General features: G+C 40.7%; 1 protein-coding gene across 3 annotated transcripts in view; it reads right to left on the minus strand.

Moving 5' to 3' along the window:
* The window catches only part of LOC116707110 (cytohesin-1), a 41,098-nt gene that overhangs the window by 17,755 nt on the left and 7,533 nt on the right, over positions 1 to 15,810 (minus strand). The window contains exon 1 of one of the 3 annotated variants that reach the window (XM_032544284.1): positions 10,405 to 10,676. The exons of the other annotated variants lie outside the window; for them this stretch is intronic. Within the exon in view, the coding sequence (XP_032400175.1) occupies positions 10,405 to 10,432 (28 nt within the window). The 5' untranslated portion in view covers positions 10,433 to 10,676. Of the gene's footprint in view, positions 1 to 10,404; positions 10,677 to 15,810 lie in introns of those variants that run through there. 3 annotated transcript variants of the gene reach the window in all.

Raw genomic sequence — 15,810 nt, forward strand, 5'->3', positions numbered from 1 at the left:
GGCCCCTCGTGCATTTGCCAGAAGTGGGCAACAAGTGGGTGCATTTCCCAGAACACAGCAGATGAGGGGGGAACCCATCCACTTAAGTAAATGCTGAGTGCTGCTTGGCTGTCATTCAGCAAACGTCTGCACTGGTAAGGCCAATGAAAAGAGACCGTCATCAGAAAGAGACAGGAAATGACATAGACAGAAGAAAGACAGGGTAAATAGGGTCAAGAAAGAGTGATGGGGAAAATATGTTTTCTAAAAGCTAATTACTTCAATAAGATTTAAACAGTACATTATATGAGAGGAAATGTTAGGTTTTCCCCCCTCAATGTTGCAATATGCACATCCACAACATGCAACACTCCTCATATGCCTTGTTTATATCGGACTCCTGGAGTCTCTCAGAAGCAGAGAGCCCAAAGCAATATGTACAGTAGCGATTTCCACAGGCTGAAGGACAAACACGGGCCGCCCATAACTTTACTCCTGTGGGGACTCACGCTGTGTGGAAAGCAGGTCATTCAAAGGAATCACATTCACTTGGAGGCGTGTGTGGAAGGAGTGCAGTCATGCACATAGACCAGGGTACACTACATTCACGTGCACTCACATTTGGACACATACATAACACCCACACACACCGACGCCCTGGGCAGACTGTAAGTCTCATGCTGTGCCTGGCGCTGTGTCAGCGCTCAGTAACTTGCTTTTTGGTTTAACTTCCAACACTAACACCATCTGACTGGAACTGTGCAGAGTGATATACAGACTAAAGCCATTACTTCCCTGCAAAAATGTTTCAAATAGATTGTTAACCAAAGTCAGTATCAGGAATCAATGCAGGACATTTACAGGAGCAATAACATGGTACTAAAATTACCTCTTCGGTTATACTTACATCAAGTCTTGATGTAGCCAATACTGGGCTAAAAAACTTGCCAACAACAAGTTGGTGCAAAGTGATTTGGAACCATACAAGTGGAGAGCAAAATACAAGTGCCCTTTTGCCTAATCTGGGACAGTATATTCTGAGATTTGGCCTGCCGTGTCCTGGCACCTTTACTACGTAGTGCTCTTTAATTTTTAATAATTAAATTTATAAAACACTCAATACGTTCCTTTGAGTATTATCAGGGTGCCCACTGAATTACAGCATCCCTATCCTAGTCTGGCTATGACCAGACCAAGCCAAGCTCAATATACCTGAGATTGAGCGTTGGTCTGGGGAGTCTGCTCTGTATTTTCTCTGCACAAGAGGCATGACCAACAAGCATAGTTCAAATGATTCTGTACACAACTGGAAAGTCTTTCAATCAATCAGACAACGATTCGGGTGAGGTAGAAGTGACAGGGGCATCACAGGGTTGCTGCGCTTCGGTGGCGTTCAGTGGCTGCTATGTCAAAGGTAAACAAGAAGCAGCTTGGTCGCTTCTCTATCGTCATTGTGTTAAACCCCCCAATAGCGCGCCAGGTAGATAAGCCAGTTTGTGATTGGTTCCCGCAAAATTGTGAACTGAAGTAGGAGAATTAAACATGCAGGTTTCCAGACCGAGCTGCAGGGTGAAATCAAATCTCCGGCAGAGTGGGCGGGGTTTACCCAGTCTATCCCTTTCCCCTACTACAACTGCATTTTGTTTTACATAAACCCTTCTTGCAAAACGTGTGCCTTCAATATTTGTAACTTACTACAATGCTTCATTTGAGCCCTAAATTCAATTTCACAGTCTGAAAGTGTTTGTCCTTTTCCCTTGCTTCTAGAGCATCTGCAGAGTTCCTAGATGGGCAAAGTAGTTTTTAGTAAGGGCTGGGTCAGCAGAGAGCACTGGGGAGGAGACATCAGGGGAGAGACCAATTATAGCTCTTTCTCCCACAGCGGCAGAGCCCGCTAATACACATTCTGATTGCCATCCTGGCAGAAGAGGTAGACGTCTTATTTCCAACCAGATCACTGAAGAACTCTACTTGGAAAATAAGGAAATTAGAATTCTTGAGTGCTTGTAGGATTTCTCAACCCCCTTCCCTGCAGATTTGACCCAATTTAGGGAGCTGCTCTTAGTTCACAAGGACTCAAAAAAAAAAAAAAAGTTAAATAAGCTCCTCCCATAGGCTGCCCCTAGTGACACAGCAACTAAACAGGGTCACAAGATACACATACAGGTGAACACAAGTTAGTATTACACTGGATCTATTCCCTCTATAGCTACTTGACTACATGGAGACATCAATGAATATATTTACGCTGCCTATGATCTGCTGATTAAAGGAATTTGCAAAGAGATCCACACCATTTCTGCCGCCATGTGTCTGTGTGCCTGTATATAATTACATTTTAATGAAGTGCATGCACTGATCGGGGCAGATGGATGACACCAATAGCAGAAATTGCTGCCTGCAAAGTTGCTTAATCTTCTTTCCTCAATATCTTTGCAAAAGTAAAACCATCCATCCGGTCCTCACACACACTTTACATTGTGTTTAATTACTTGTATTCTTTATTCTATATTATTTCTTCTCTCTACTCCTTTGTACACTCCTCTCTTTTGGTTCCTAGCCAATCTTATCGGTTTTCTCCAGCCCTTCTCCACCCTCTCCCCTTCCCTCCTTCCCTCCCCCTGTTTCTTAAGGCTGATGTATCTGCTGTACTGCCTTTGTCCTTATAGTTTTATAGATAGTTCAATTTAAACTGCAAAATGCACCCTTTACACCCCCCCAAGTCCCTCTAGGTTCCAGTCAATCAACCCCTAGCCTAAACCAAAAGTGTCAGCTGAAGTCAATTTTATGATGAACTTTAATGCATTCAGCAAAAAACACATGCACACAATCAATTATGTGAGCTAGAATGGGCAAAACAGAAGAGTGCACCAAGATCTGTTAAAATGGCTCCAAGCTTTCTGATCTTTCCTGTTATTGCTGCTTGAACAATAAAGGATGATTTAAATCGTGACCATTGGGAGACGTCTCATCCACTGATCTTTGATCTGAATCTCATTACTAAAGTAAACCCCATGGGGATCCTCCCTCATATATAAAACCAACACATACCCCTTCATCCTCTGAACCAGACAGCTTGTACCAAGGGGGTGCAGGGGCTGTAAAGGAATGCCAGTCTTTAATATGGGCACCTGGCCAAAATAAGTTGTTCATCTCTAACCTCCAGATCCATTATTGCCAAACACAAAACAGAACTTGAAATAGGATGAGAAGGACCACTAGTTATGGATCAAAAGCCACAAAGCATTGAAACTGACCTGGCCTGAGGGTGGGAGGGGGTGCATGGGGGACTGAGAGATGAGAGATAACAAGAGAAGGAACCCTGTGTTTGGCCGGGGAGGCGTGGGACAGCGTAAGGCAGGGGAACACAGAGACAGTGGAAAAGAGCAGTGGGACGATCACAGCTTTCCCTTTGTGTCTGCAAGTGGCCTCTTAGGACATTCCTCAACAAGGCCCAGGCAGGGGGACTGATCGCCTCAGCATACTTGGCTTTACTTTTGTCCAGGCTCTACATTTTTTTGTTGGTCATCCCAGCTTACTTTTGTGCCACTGAGTTTCATAATAAAGTAAAATCGCAGTCATACTTCTGCAGCCAGAGTCATTAAGCTTTGCCTCTGGTTGCACTTTCACTGCTCAGATATATGATCCTGGAGAGAAATATACATCTTTATACCATCCCTGCCAATTCATACAGACACGCCTCTGCTCACCCCCACTGACAGCACCACACTCATCAACACATTCATTGGCCTGCTGCACCAGTACTTAATCTTCTCAAATGTCACAGTCAGAAGAAGAAACAACTTATTATTTGTCACACACAATCGTACAGTACAATGTAGTGTAATTCAATCTCTGCATTTAACCCATCTCAGCATTAGGAAGAGTGGACAGCCACATACGGATCGAACTACCAATCTTGTGGTTGGGCGCCGACAGGCTCTACCTCTTACTCAAATCACAACAAAACAGGCTGGAGAATGACAGGAGAGCCCAGCAAATGAAAGGTCAAATCACTTGCACTTTAAATAATTCTCATCCAAGCTGATTATATCTGGGTAGCATACATTTAACCCAGCTTTGCTGATTTAATTTTCAATTCTACTCAAAGTGTGGATGGGGGTGGACAGAGTTGATGAAAACTGATCCACATGACAGAAAAGTACCAGAAATGACAAGCTACACAAACAGACCTGTTGAAAACAACACAAGATCAATTTAATAAATAAAAACATGAGTGCCAGCAAATGTATGTGCTAACCTGTGAGAGAAATCCTCCAAAGTGTTGATTTTGTGTCTGTTCAGAGAGATGCTCTTCTTTCTCTACTCCACCTCATCTCTCTTTCTTGATATAAAAAGACCCAGCAGTCCCTTTTTCTGTCATCTCCTGTGGCTTAAAGCAGAACAGCCGGACTTCCACATGTCAAGTGATGGAGAGAAGGAGCCTGCTCCTCCTCCAGTCAGGGAGAGAGATGTTGCCGGGTTTCCTAAACTGCACAGCTATCAGCTCAGCTATCACTGACTCTCTCTCTCTCTCTCTCTCTCTCTCTCTCCCTCCCTCCCTCCCTCTCTCTCCCCCTCTTTCAGAGAGGGAGAGAGAATTGTGGTTACTCTCAATTGTATTCATGAAATGAAGACAAATACAATTACAAATATTGGTGTTTAACCCAAGCTCTAATGATAGGATTACACTGATAGAATGTTTCCACCTCCATGCCTCCCGGTTGGGATGGTGTCCTTGGGGTTGTACTCATCCTTCTTCCTCCAAACACAATGAGTGGAGTTTAGACCAAAAAGCTCTATTTTTGTCTAATCAGACCAAACAATGGTTTTCTTTGAGACTGTGGTCCCAGCTCTCTTCAGGTCATTGACCAGGTCCTGCCGTGTAGTTCTGGACTGATACCTCACCTTCCTCATGATCATTGATGCCCCACGAGGTGAGATCTTGCATGGAGCCCCAGATTGAGAGAAATTGACTGTCATCTCAAACTAACAAGCTCAAACAGGTGCAGTTAATACAGGTAATGAGTGGAGAACAGGAGGGCTTCTTAAAGAAAAACTAACAGGTCTGTGAGAGACGGAATTTATACTGGTTTGTAGGTGATCAAATACTTATGTCATGCAATGAAATGCAAATTAATTACTTAAAAAAATCATACAATGTGATTTTCTGGATTACTGAAATTACAGACCTCTACATGCTTTGTACGTAGGAAAACCTGCAAAATCGGCAGTGTATCAAATACGTCTCCCCACTCTATGTATTAATTCTTCTTTGGACACATCCAGTCACCACAGTGAGGAAGTCATGAGCTGTAGGTATGAGTCACCACTTTAAGCCAGGTCTTTTCACCACTGATCAGTGATGCGGACAGTAATGCAATCGTTATCCCTCCCAAAATCCAGTTTAACAATGGAGTCCCTCCTAAAGACAACCGTGCATGTTTTTGTTGAGACTAGTGCATGAACATTATCCCAATGCTAAAGATGCATGCCAAAAGATTGCACAATGTTCCCAGCATTCCTCCCTGTCGTGGCTCAAGTTTTTACAGCATGAGTGTATACATGCCCTGGGTATGTCTGCATCCCAGAGCAGATGTGATCTCTTGCCTCATGTCTGTATGTTTCTATGAGTCAACCTGGAGCCCTCTGCTGTCCCGTCTGCTCTCTGCAGTCCCACAGTGACAGAGTTTCCTGTGCCAAGTGTCAGTATGGGATCCATGTGTTGTGTAGGTTATACCCAGTTATGACAAGTGATGAGAGATAGATATATACATATACCTACATTAGACTTATAAAAAGTCCATAACGAAATGTGACAGGAAAACCTTCACTTGGTCATGCTATCACTATCAGTATTGTTAATTACTCTTTTAAAAACATACATTTTATAAAATGTAGATCATGATCTGACAAATTACCACCAGGTAATAAGGTTACTGAATGCTGGCACAGCAGGAAGGAGGGCTGTGGTCTGAACTTAGTCACTATGTCTACTGTGCTTGGACTGTTACTATTGACATATTGTATTTCATTACTGTGGTACTCTGTAGTAAAGGTGCATATGACAATAAACTTGAACTTGACACTTTCTCTGGCAGCGTTGATTTTGCTGTGGCAGCCGGCCATGGCAAAATCTATACCGCCACGGTATCAGAAATAGGGCAGACGCACAATGTTGCCCTTTCAATTATCCTGCCGACATAACGCTCCCCTCGTTGGCTGCCGCTCACATTTCAATTTAACAACAAGTAAAACTATTCAGAGGTTATTGGGCCCATCCAGTTTAACTCCACATACTGTTGTGTTGAAGTAGTTTATTGTCAAAACATTCGCTTTCTTCCAAGTCAACTATTAGATAAACAACTCCACCAAAAACGCCCCCGCAGTGTCAGTTCTGTCAGCTCATCGCTTTAGGGTTGTTGTTTGGACAGACCTGCCCCCAATGCTGTACAAACAAAGACGGATTTCTTCTTCTCAGGTTGTTCAATTTGAAAAATCTAAAAGTTAACTTAACAGATATATGTATATCTTTCTTATCCCTTCAATCATCTTGTGACCCTGTGGATTAATCTTGTGGGGTTTCGACCCCCAGGTTTAGAACCACTACACTGCACGGTCAAATCCATCCCAAATTGTAGAGCCACGTCTGTCCCACAAAAACAACCCGGTATTGTTGTATTTATATGAGTCAGATCAGGTGTATGCCTCACTATAGTGTCACGGGATTCCTATGACTATTGCTCGAGAGAACATGAACATCTCAGAAACGGTTCAGAGTCCGTCTGCTAGCTGTGTTGAGGCTGCTGTAAAATCCCCTAAACACAGCTTCAGTGTAAGGCAAACATACAGATGATTCCACAGCATAAACATCCTGCAGCTGCACGCAGACACAGACATACAATCCATCACTATGAACACAAAAGATAAGCTTTGTTCAATAATCTCTGTACTGTTTTATTGCCATTTATCAACATTAATTGTTTTGATAGGACAATGTGAACCCTTTTCAATGTTTTTCCTCAAAGGCGGAAGTGCTATTTCTACCCACAATGCATGCCTTTGTCCTCCGATACTGCTGGTCTTGATTCTTATCGGGGCTGTCCTACTATCAACATCCTCTCTCGCTAGTAAAACACACACATGCACAGAAAACACATGATGGGAAAGCTGGAAGAGCCACTAATCTTTCTTTCATTCTATTTCTGTATTGCTTTTTTTGTAGGAAAGAAGTGTGTTATAAGTGAATTTTTAACCCACACACAAGCCATGGGATGTCATTTCCTGTCAAGTATATTGTCAAACTTTCCGTTTCCTGTTTGTGAGCCATTTTCATACTTCAGGGGAAGAGTAAAATCTGTGACTAAACCCACCCATCCTGTGGGGAAATAGCCTTTCTTCCTTCATAACTTTCATCCTTGAGCTCTATTACAACATGATGGCATGCATGTTCAACTGTTATCTGACAAAAAAACAAAATGATTCCAACATTTCAGCATGCATTGTTTATCTCTTTGAGAAAAGTTCTATGGTGCCAGATCCTTTTCAATGCATCATTTTGCATTTTCAAAAAGAGACAACACACACACCATACAAATAGTAAATAAGTTGACAAATCTACAAGTTATGTCAGGAGCAAAGCATAGAATGTAATGCACTGATGCTTTCAGCTTTGCATTACTTTCCTGCAGTCCAAAACAAATATACACAAATAATGTTGAGCAGACTACCCAAGCCCAACCAGACCACACTCCTTCAAGCTCCTTCAAAATTATGTTGCTATGGGGCTCCTGCTAAGAGCCATTTTACTTTTTCTGGGCCCTAAACAGGACCAATCACAGAGTTTTGGCCTGTATGAAGATAAGGACTCCAGGCATGTCTATACCTGCTGCAAAGAAACCTGAAAGTCACTCAAAGCAGTGCTGGAAGAGGAGAGAAAGGAATGAACTGCAGGATAAAATGCACATGGCAGAAGTAGAAATGGAAAAATTGAGTGCTAGATCATTACCAAAATGAATCATAGGTGCAAAGTGGCTGGCAAACCCCTGCCACAGTCTTCTCTACAGCATCTCCTCTCACATTTTAAAGTTCAAGACTGGTTGACCTATTTGTGGAACACAGAGGATACGGTTCTCACAGTACTGCTTGATTACAAGCTCGTTGGAACAAAAACAGCTCCCATGCAAATCAGCAATAACTGTCAACGGCATCAACAGCTAAATGTATTGACTTTATGAGTAAAAATAGTGAATAACACATCCTCCCAGAGCCCAAGGTGAAAAAGTGAAATAGGTTTTGTTTTGACTAACACTTTAAATTCAAAGATATTAAACTGGCAATCGAATAAAAGAGAGGAGAAAAGTAAATTCTCATATTTGAGAGACTTGAACCAGCCAATATTTAAAATTTGCTCCCAATAAATGACTTAAACCAAATGTTTTGGGATTTTTTTTCCATTTCATTTATCAATTAACTGTTTTGGCTCAAATTTAGTCCTGGACAAAGCTACATGATTTTGGCTAATGAAACATATTTGTTCAATCTAAAAAGCTTTGCTTTCCCTCGTTTGTTTTTTTATAGTTAATCAAAAAATAACTGGCTGCTAATAAAACTAATTTTTTCTTAAAAATATCTTTTGGCTCTGACAACCTGTGCTGGACCATTCTTATTTTTGACGTTCTGTTGTAATCTAAGTGATTATTTAATTAATAAAAAAATTAAACCATAAAAATATTGATTGCAGCGGTACATCTAGCTAAACATTACTGTGACAGGTTGCAGTGGTTAAAATACTATATACCATTGTTTTCCTGCCTCTTTCTGCCATAAAACATTTCAGCAATGCAGCCTACTGAGCTACCAAACATGAGACTAAAAACCTTACTGCACTGTGTAGTAAATTCACATTTGTCCAATAATTGGATTATAGTATAGTAACTGTGCAGAATAAACACTGGCCTGTGAGCAAAGGAGGGCTGCAACCGATACAGAAAGAAGGCTAAAATATGATTAGGTGGAGAAAATGACGGTTATCAAACCACCGGGGCATTAGTGCCAGGCAGGGCACATTGTTCTGGAGGGCCCATTAGAGCTCTCAGCGCCGCTCATTAGGGAACCATTAGTGACAACTACTTTAACTTCCCAGACCACCCACCTCTAAAACGGCAGAGACAAATGGACTCAAGGAGAATTGACTGTTTCCATCTCATCTCTCATCCCTGTAAACACAATGCAGCGGTGTGCTAGCCAGACTCAGCCACGGGGGCACTAAGTTCTCCCTCTCCATCAGCAGAACAAAAAAGCAGCAGCACATAACAGGATCAGTCAGTCAGCTGTTCACTGTTCTCTAACAAGATTAACAGTGACGCAAGTCGAGGGTGCTAATTAATGCTGCCAGGCTAACCAAGCCAAAGAGATGAAAGCGTCATGATGATCAACAACAAAAGGACGTCTGTCTTCAAAGGCTGTACACTCATTTATTATATAGTCATTCACTCTGTGGTAATAAAAAATAATAATAACCGCATGTAAAGGAATTGCAGCTACATAGTACAGCTGTTGGAATGGGCTTTTGTGAGGATAATATACGGATTTCAATTAAGAAACTCTACTCAAAAGGCAGGAAAAATAAAGAAAACTGGAATGTTACACGAATGACAATGTTTTGCGGCCATGCTGCTGATACTGGAGGACTAACTGCTCTCGCACCTGTTGCTGCTTATAGCTCAGCAGTCACTGAAAACTGACACTGAAGATGTTCTCCCCAAGGGAAAAGCTGCTATATTGTGTTCTGCACCAAGGGCCAGCAAAATATTAAATGTGTAAATGTTTCAAAGTGTGGTTAAGAAAAACCACACAGTGCTAAAATTGCCATCTGCAAAGACTGACAAACTGGGGCAATATGCTAATACCATTTAACAAACATAAAATAACATAGTGATCCAACATAGTCTTTTTTATTTATTTGTTTACTTATTTGACTTAAAAATTGAGTTTTTTTTTAAATTAATTTGTATTTTCTAAATTAATTGCAGACGGACACCATACATTACAATAGGCCTATATATTGTTTTATTATGCTGTTTAATTTAATCAAAATGTGTTTTTTAGGTAAGGCGCGTGATAAAGTTCTGCCCACAGGGTTCATAAGATAAGACCAGAGACCATACGGTCTCTGGATAAGACGTCCAAAGTTAGCTCAGAAAAAAACGATATAGTCCAAACGGCAGAGTAAACACTGTAAACAAGGCCAGACGACCCAGCACTCACTTCACACATTTTCTTCCTGAGACTTACCTGAAACTTTCACCCATAAACGCAGTGTCCTATACGTCTGAATAACACGTTATCAACTAAACACATTGCTGTGAAGACATTTAAACGACATTTAGACGAAGAAAAGTGTTCCTTGACTGTTTCACTCACCTACTCCGTCTTCCGATTTTAGCACCATGCTTTCTCCGGCTGGCACAGGTCCGAGTTCAAAAAGTTTCAAGTGGTTTCCGAGAGTTCAAACTTCGACCGGACAGTAGTATAGATCAATATATATTGACTTTTTTCTACGTTTTCTAGCGAGTTAACAAACACACTTTGGAATGGTTCTCGGTAAGTGAAGGGTGGCTCTGTCGACAGCTCAAGGGAGTGGTTTGACGAAACGAATGGTTGTAGCCAACCTTCCCTGCGCGCATTGCTCTGTCAGGACTCAGTAAATCAAATCAAAGAGACTCCGGTCATGACTTTCATAATAAAACCCTCATAAACGCATCAAAAGAGTTAAAGCTTTTACCGGGCAGATAAACATGTTTTCTCCTGGCTGCAGTGCCAGCGAGCGTTGGAAAAGATTGGTGAGCTTAACAAATTTGAACAACGATTGAATATTGACATAGCTTTCTCTTTTTTTGCACGTTTGACTGGGCTTATAAAGTTAGATGGCTAGGTTATTAATTTGCATCAAGGAAGCAGAAATATTCAACTTATTAATTTAAGGTAATATAAATAAATAATATAATATAAATAATTTAAATAATATGCATTTAAATAAGAATTCAAATAAAATACTCAAATGGCCCTGATTTCCTCTTTCGTTACATTACATGTTGATATATATTAAAAGCAAATACATACGCTCCCTCAGGCAATTGGAAATAAAAATAAAAATATAAACATTACAACAAGTATACTTACTTTAATATTAGCATATGTGATTATAATTTTAGACTCTTATTTTTTAGGAATGTCTGATCCCTATCCGGTAACAGTCTGCCGACTTGACGTTGCTAAAGGTGCAGCAAATGGGACAGATGACGCGTCTGCGTGTGCACCCTGTTGCCTTGAGCAATGCTCTCTCTCTCTCTCTCTCTCTCTCTCTCTCTCTCTCTCTCTCTCTCTCTCTAACACACACAACTGTTTTTGGGATAGGGAATGAGTGGGGGCAGGGAGAGAAACGTGATTGACACACACAGACAGCAGTTCACTGCTGCTGATGTTGCTCTTGCGTTTGATTCACCACATCCACTGAGAGCTGCTAGAATAAACGTGTGTTTGCTTCACCACAGCCACTGAGAGCAGCTAGAGGAGACCTGTGTTTGCAGCTTTTATCTAGGAAACAAATGTAAACCATTCTTTAGAAAATAGCAATAACACCTGTCCGTTGGCATAAAACCTAGCCCATTACAAACCTGTTGAATATTCAAATAAAATCACAGTAGGCCTATCCCTTGAATCGGAAATCAACACAAAAAACTAAAATTTTATCTGGCCTTACAACACGTTATGGTATTTTGTATTATTCCCTGTTTATTTATACTTTCAATTAGCCCATATAGACATTTTGACAACCACTATATGGAAATACTACAGCTCTATTGATTGTTGTTTCCCTGGTTCATGTAAATAATTGCTTGTCAGTACACTGTATTTATTACACAACTGTGTTGAATCACTCCAAGACTACAACCAGCCTACATGCAGTTGTGTCATGTGCCCATCAACACACAGTAGGCTATGTTCACATGTTACGCTGCCTGTGATCAAAGGTGCATCTGATGGCTGCTCCAGTAAGGTGGCATTTCTTGGCAGCATATTTTAGGGAAAATTGTAAGGGCAGACAGCATAGCTTCCCAGCTTCCTGTCCTCTTGTTCAAATGAATTCAAGTGAATAAATCAGTCTGCTGTTTGTATAACACCTGCTCGACTGTGCTGCTGTCAGATGGGCCGAGCGTGTCCCTGCCTGTTGATTAATACAGGAGAGCCAGGAAGAATGCTGCTCTCACAGCCAATGAAAAAAGCCAGGAGATTACACCTCCTCACTGTGTTGAGTAACCATCATGAAATCAGGACCAAATACTGTGATTCACCCCTTTTTCTGAAGACCATATTGGCTTAAATAGTACAATCATCAAGACACCTAAAGCATAAATGCATAAACCCACCCTTAAAGTGCCCTAGTCGGCATGGCCACATCATTGAGGGGCTCAGCTTCAAGCTGTGGCTCATGAATGCCTCAGTTGTGCTGCCCAAACTCAACAACTGACAATGTAGTCTGTGTGAAGTGAACCCTGTTCACACAAAGTTTCATTGTTAAGAGTTCATCTATTCCCCAGAACACAGCTGTAAATCTGTGCTAAAGAACCCAGAACTAGTAAAACCAGAGAGCTGTTGGACCTTTAAATGAAAAGATCATCAGTTGATATCAACATGTTGTCTGCAGTTTCCTGATCAACACAAAGACATGTAGAACTAATCCTTGAGTGTTTATGCAAACCTCAAACCAGCGTCATACTAGATTATGAAGAGTAAAAAGGGTTTTGTTCTTGCATGTTAAAAGATGCAGCTGATTATTAGTTTCAATGAGATGGATACATTCCTCAAAAGGACAAAGTTCCCTTATGTATTCATCTTTGTTGTTTATAGGATTTTAGTGCACACTTTTCAGGATCCTTCAGTTTGAAATCAACAAGAACACCTGGCAACTTAAGGTAATACGATAAAGGTTACAAAAACATATATCAGCACCTTTCAGACATAGTTTGGACATTACAAGACTAGATTGGATAATACTGGCTAGTGATACTATTGTTTTAACCTTATCAGTGGTATTTTCCTTAAGGACGTGATTACGCTCTGTTTGCAATGAAGAAATGTTAGATTTGGTTAGACAATCAAGACAGCGCTTCTATTGACAACTTTATAACAGTTAAATCTGCATAAGCCAAAAGTAGCTCACAAACAGATTTCAACCTCCCACAAGCCTTGGTCATATTATGAAATAGCGGTTGTTTGGACTTAACATACTTTGTTAAGCCTGTTGGATTACAGTGTCGCTTAAAGGGACAGAGACAATTCTGAGGACTAATCATGGCACTCATGTTTGAAAGGTGTTCCATCTTTCTCTGTCTACTGACTGACCATCTAATCAGACCAATTTTCGCTAATCAGCAAATCAGCATGAGAGAATGTGTACTATGTTTCCTCCATGCAGGTCAATGATGTTTCATAGTACTGTATTTACAGAGGGTTTACAGCTCAGGTAGACACCCCTGGCTTTAAATTCTGAAATATAGTAGATTCAGCACTTCATGGGATTGTCTTGCCAAATTGGGGGACTTAAGGTGAAATTAACGGTCAAAACGGATGCAGCAAAGGCCAAGTTATCCTGACTTTTAGTTTCTAGTATGAGCAAAGCTCCAAAAACACTGGATCACAAACTTCCCAAAATGCAACTTGATAGTCTCTCTGCTAGTTTGGTAAATGGCCGTATCAAACTCAAACTCCAGGCTCCCAGTTTATAATGCAAACTTTAGTGGTTATTTTCTCAAACACCATCTAAAGACAGCAATACATTAAAATACAAGTGAACTGATTTTGATGTTTAAAATCAGTGGAAGGACCCTGTTAGAGTTAGGGGTTAGTGTTAGGACTTGTGTGACGGGTTCCAGCTGTATATCTGTAAATCTGTGTTTAAATAGACTGAATTAGATGGGAAAAGTGAGAAAATAATCTTTTAACCATCCTATGAGAAGAGATGCCAAGAGTGACCCCTGCTGATCATCTGCAGTTCTGACAGTCAAACTGCAGAAAAAAAGAAAGGGTGTGTAGAGAAACTTTGTTTAACTGCGTTCCATACACAATATATTGACACACATCTCTAAAACTAACTCTGAATGATAACATGACTTGCAAAGGCAGAGGCATATTGAGCAATAGGAGGTTTGGGGCAGCAGTGCTCAGTCCGTAGGGAGTTGGGTCGGGAACCAGAGGGTCCCTGATTCAAGTCACCATACAGAGTGTGGACTCTTAGCTGGAGCTGGATTTGGCATAAGCTGTAGCTGGAGTTTTGTTGCTCCATGTATCATATCTCATTTCACAAGCTGATTCTGAAACTACTGCTTTCCTTTTACGGGGGCAGTCAAAGGTAATGAGACCTTTGGATCAATCTATCCTGTACTTTCTCGAATGATAGGGTGTGTGCAGACCTGTCGATTAATAACTGACATGAGTCATAATATAAATACAAGAATATCTAGCTCTCGTGTCACTTTTCTCATATGGTTGTGAGAGAAAAACACTGGGTGTGAAATGCAGAGAGCTCCTGCTGAAGTCTGACAGCCTGTCTAGAAGTCACTTTTCCTCAGGCTAGATACGTTGCACTGCATTCATTTCTACAGTTGACATCACCCCAACAAACCTTGGTAGACTACAGGCTGACAAAGCATTTGTTCATCTGTAATTTCTTATGCATACAGTAAGTCTGAATAACAAGCAGTATTAGGGAAAGACTACAGTAAATAAAACCTCTCCGATTCATAGATGGATTGTGTCTGCAAGCATTGAAGCTTGATAAGTTAGAGGCCAGCATGTTCACACATTTATTTTCATTTTTCATTTAGTATACATGAAAGTATTAAGAAAAACATTAAGTTACAGTTTACATGGGCCTAACTCAGTTTAAAAACTGGTTTCTAGCAGGTTCCTGTTCTGCAGAAACATAGAACATAGAACACAGTTACGGCACATGAAGACAGAAACACAAATACAGACAACTAAAAACAACAATACAGACAGTGTAAACAAGACTTGGACAATACATGAACAATCACTGAGTGCAAGTGTACCTGTTGAGAAGAAATAGTTTGTATGCCTTTTATTAATTTGTGATGGACGGTAATGTTCTGATGGGATGGGGAATGCCATTCCAAACTTTGGTGTATGTATGAAAAAAGGGTTTTTGACCATAGATATTCAACAATACGAGTTCCATTATGTCACAAATACCCGAGATAGCACGTTATTTTCCAGTTCAGCAGCAAACGGGCTACCACACCTGTTCATTTCATGCCATTTCCTCAAGAGAAAAACCAAGAAGTCAGAAAAAAACAAATCCTCCAATGCAGCCGGTATGAACTTTTTTGGCTTACAGTGCTGTGTGGGTTTCACCTGCTTCTGTTTTGATTCCCACCACTGACTCTTTGAAGCAGCTCACTAGCAGAGCCTGTCTCGTTCAGCATCCAAAACACATCAAACTGTATTACCAAGTGAACGTTATCTTTTTTTCATGTAAATGTACACAGGAGCTTACTGATCAGCTAAGCCTTATAATCAGTGTGTATTACTTTATCATCATACAAAGTTAGAGGTTTGCATCCCATAATTATAGTTTACAACTTTGAGGTTGAAAAACCCCTAATAAGTTGTAAGGAAATGATCACAAGAAGGGTAACAATTATTATTACAGCTGTTCTGTGACTTTTTGATTTAGTAGAATTTAGTTTTTAGGAAAAGCTTACTGCTAACAAAGCTAGCATCTATACTAGCAGCCTGAGGATTATGTTG

The sequence above is a fragment of the Etheostoma spectabile genome, chromosome 19, assembly GCF_008692095.1.
Source record: "Etheostoma spectabile isolate EspeVRDwgs_2016 chromosome 19, UIUC_Espe_1.0, whole genome shotgun sequence".
Taxonomy (NCBI): Eukaryota; Metazoa; Chordata; class Actinopteri; order Perciformes; family Percidae; genus Etheostoma; species Etheostoma spectabile.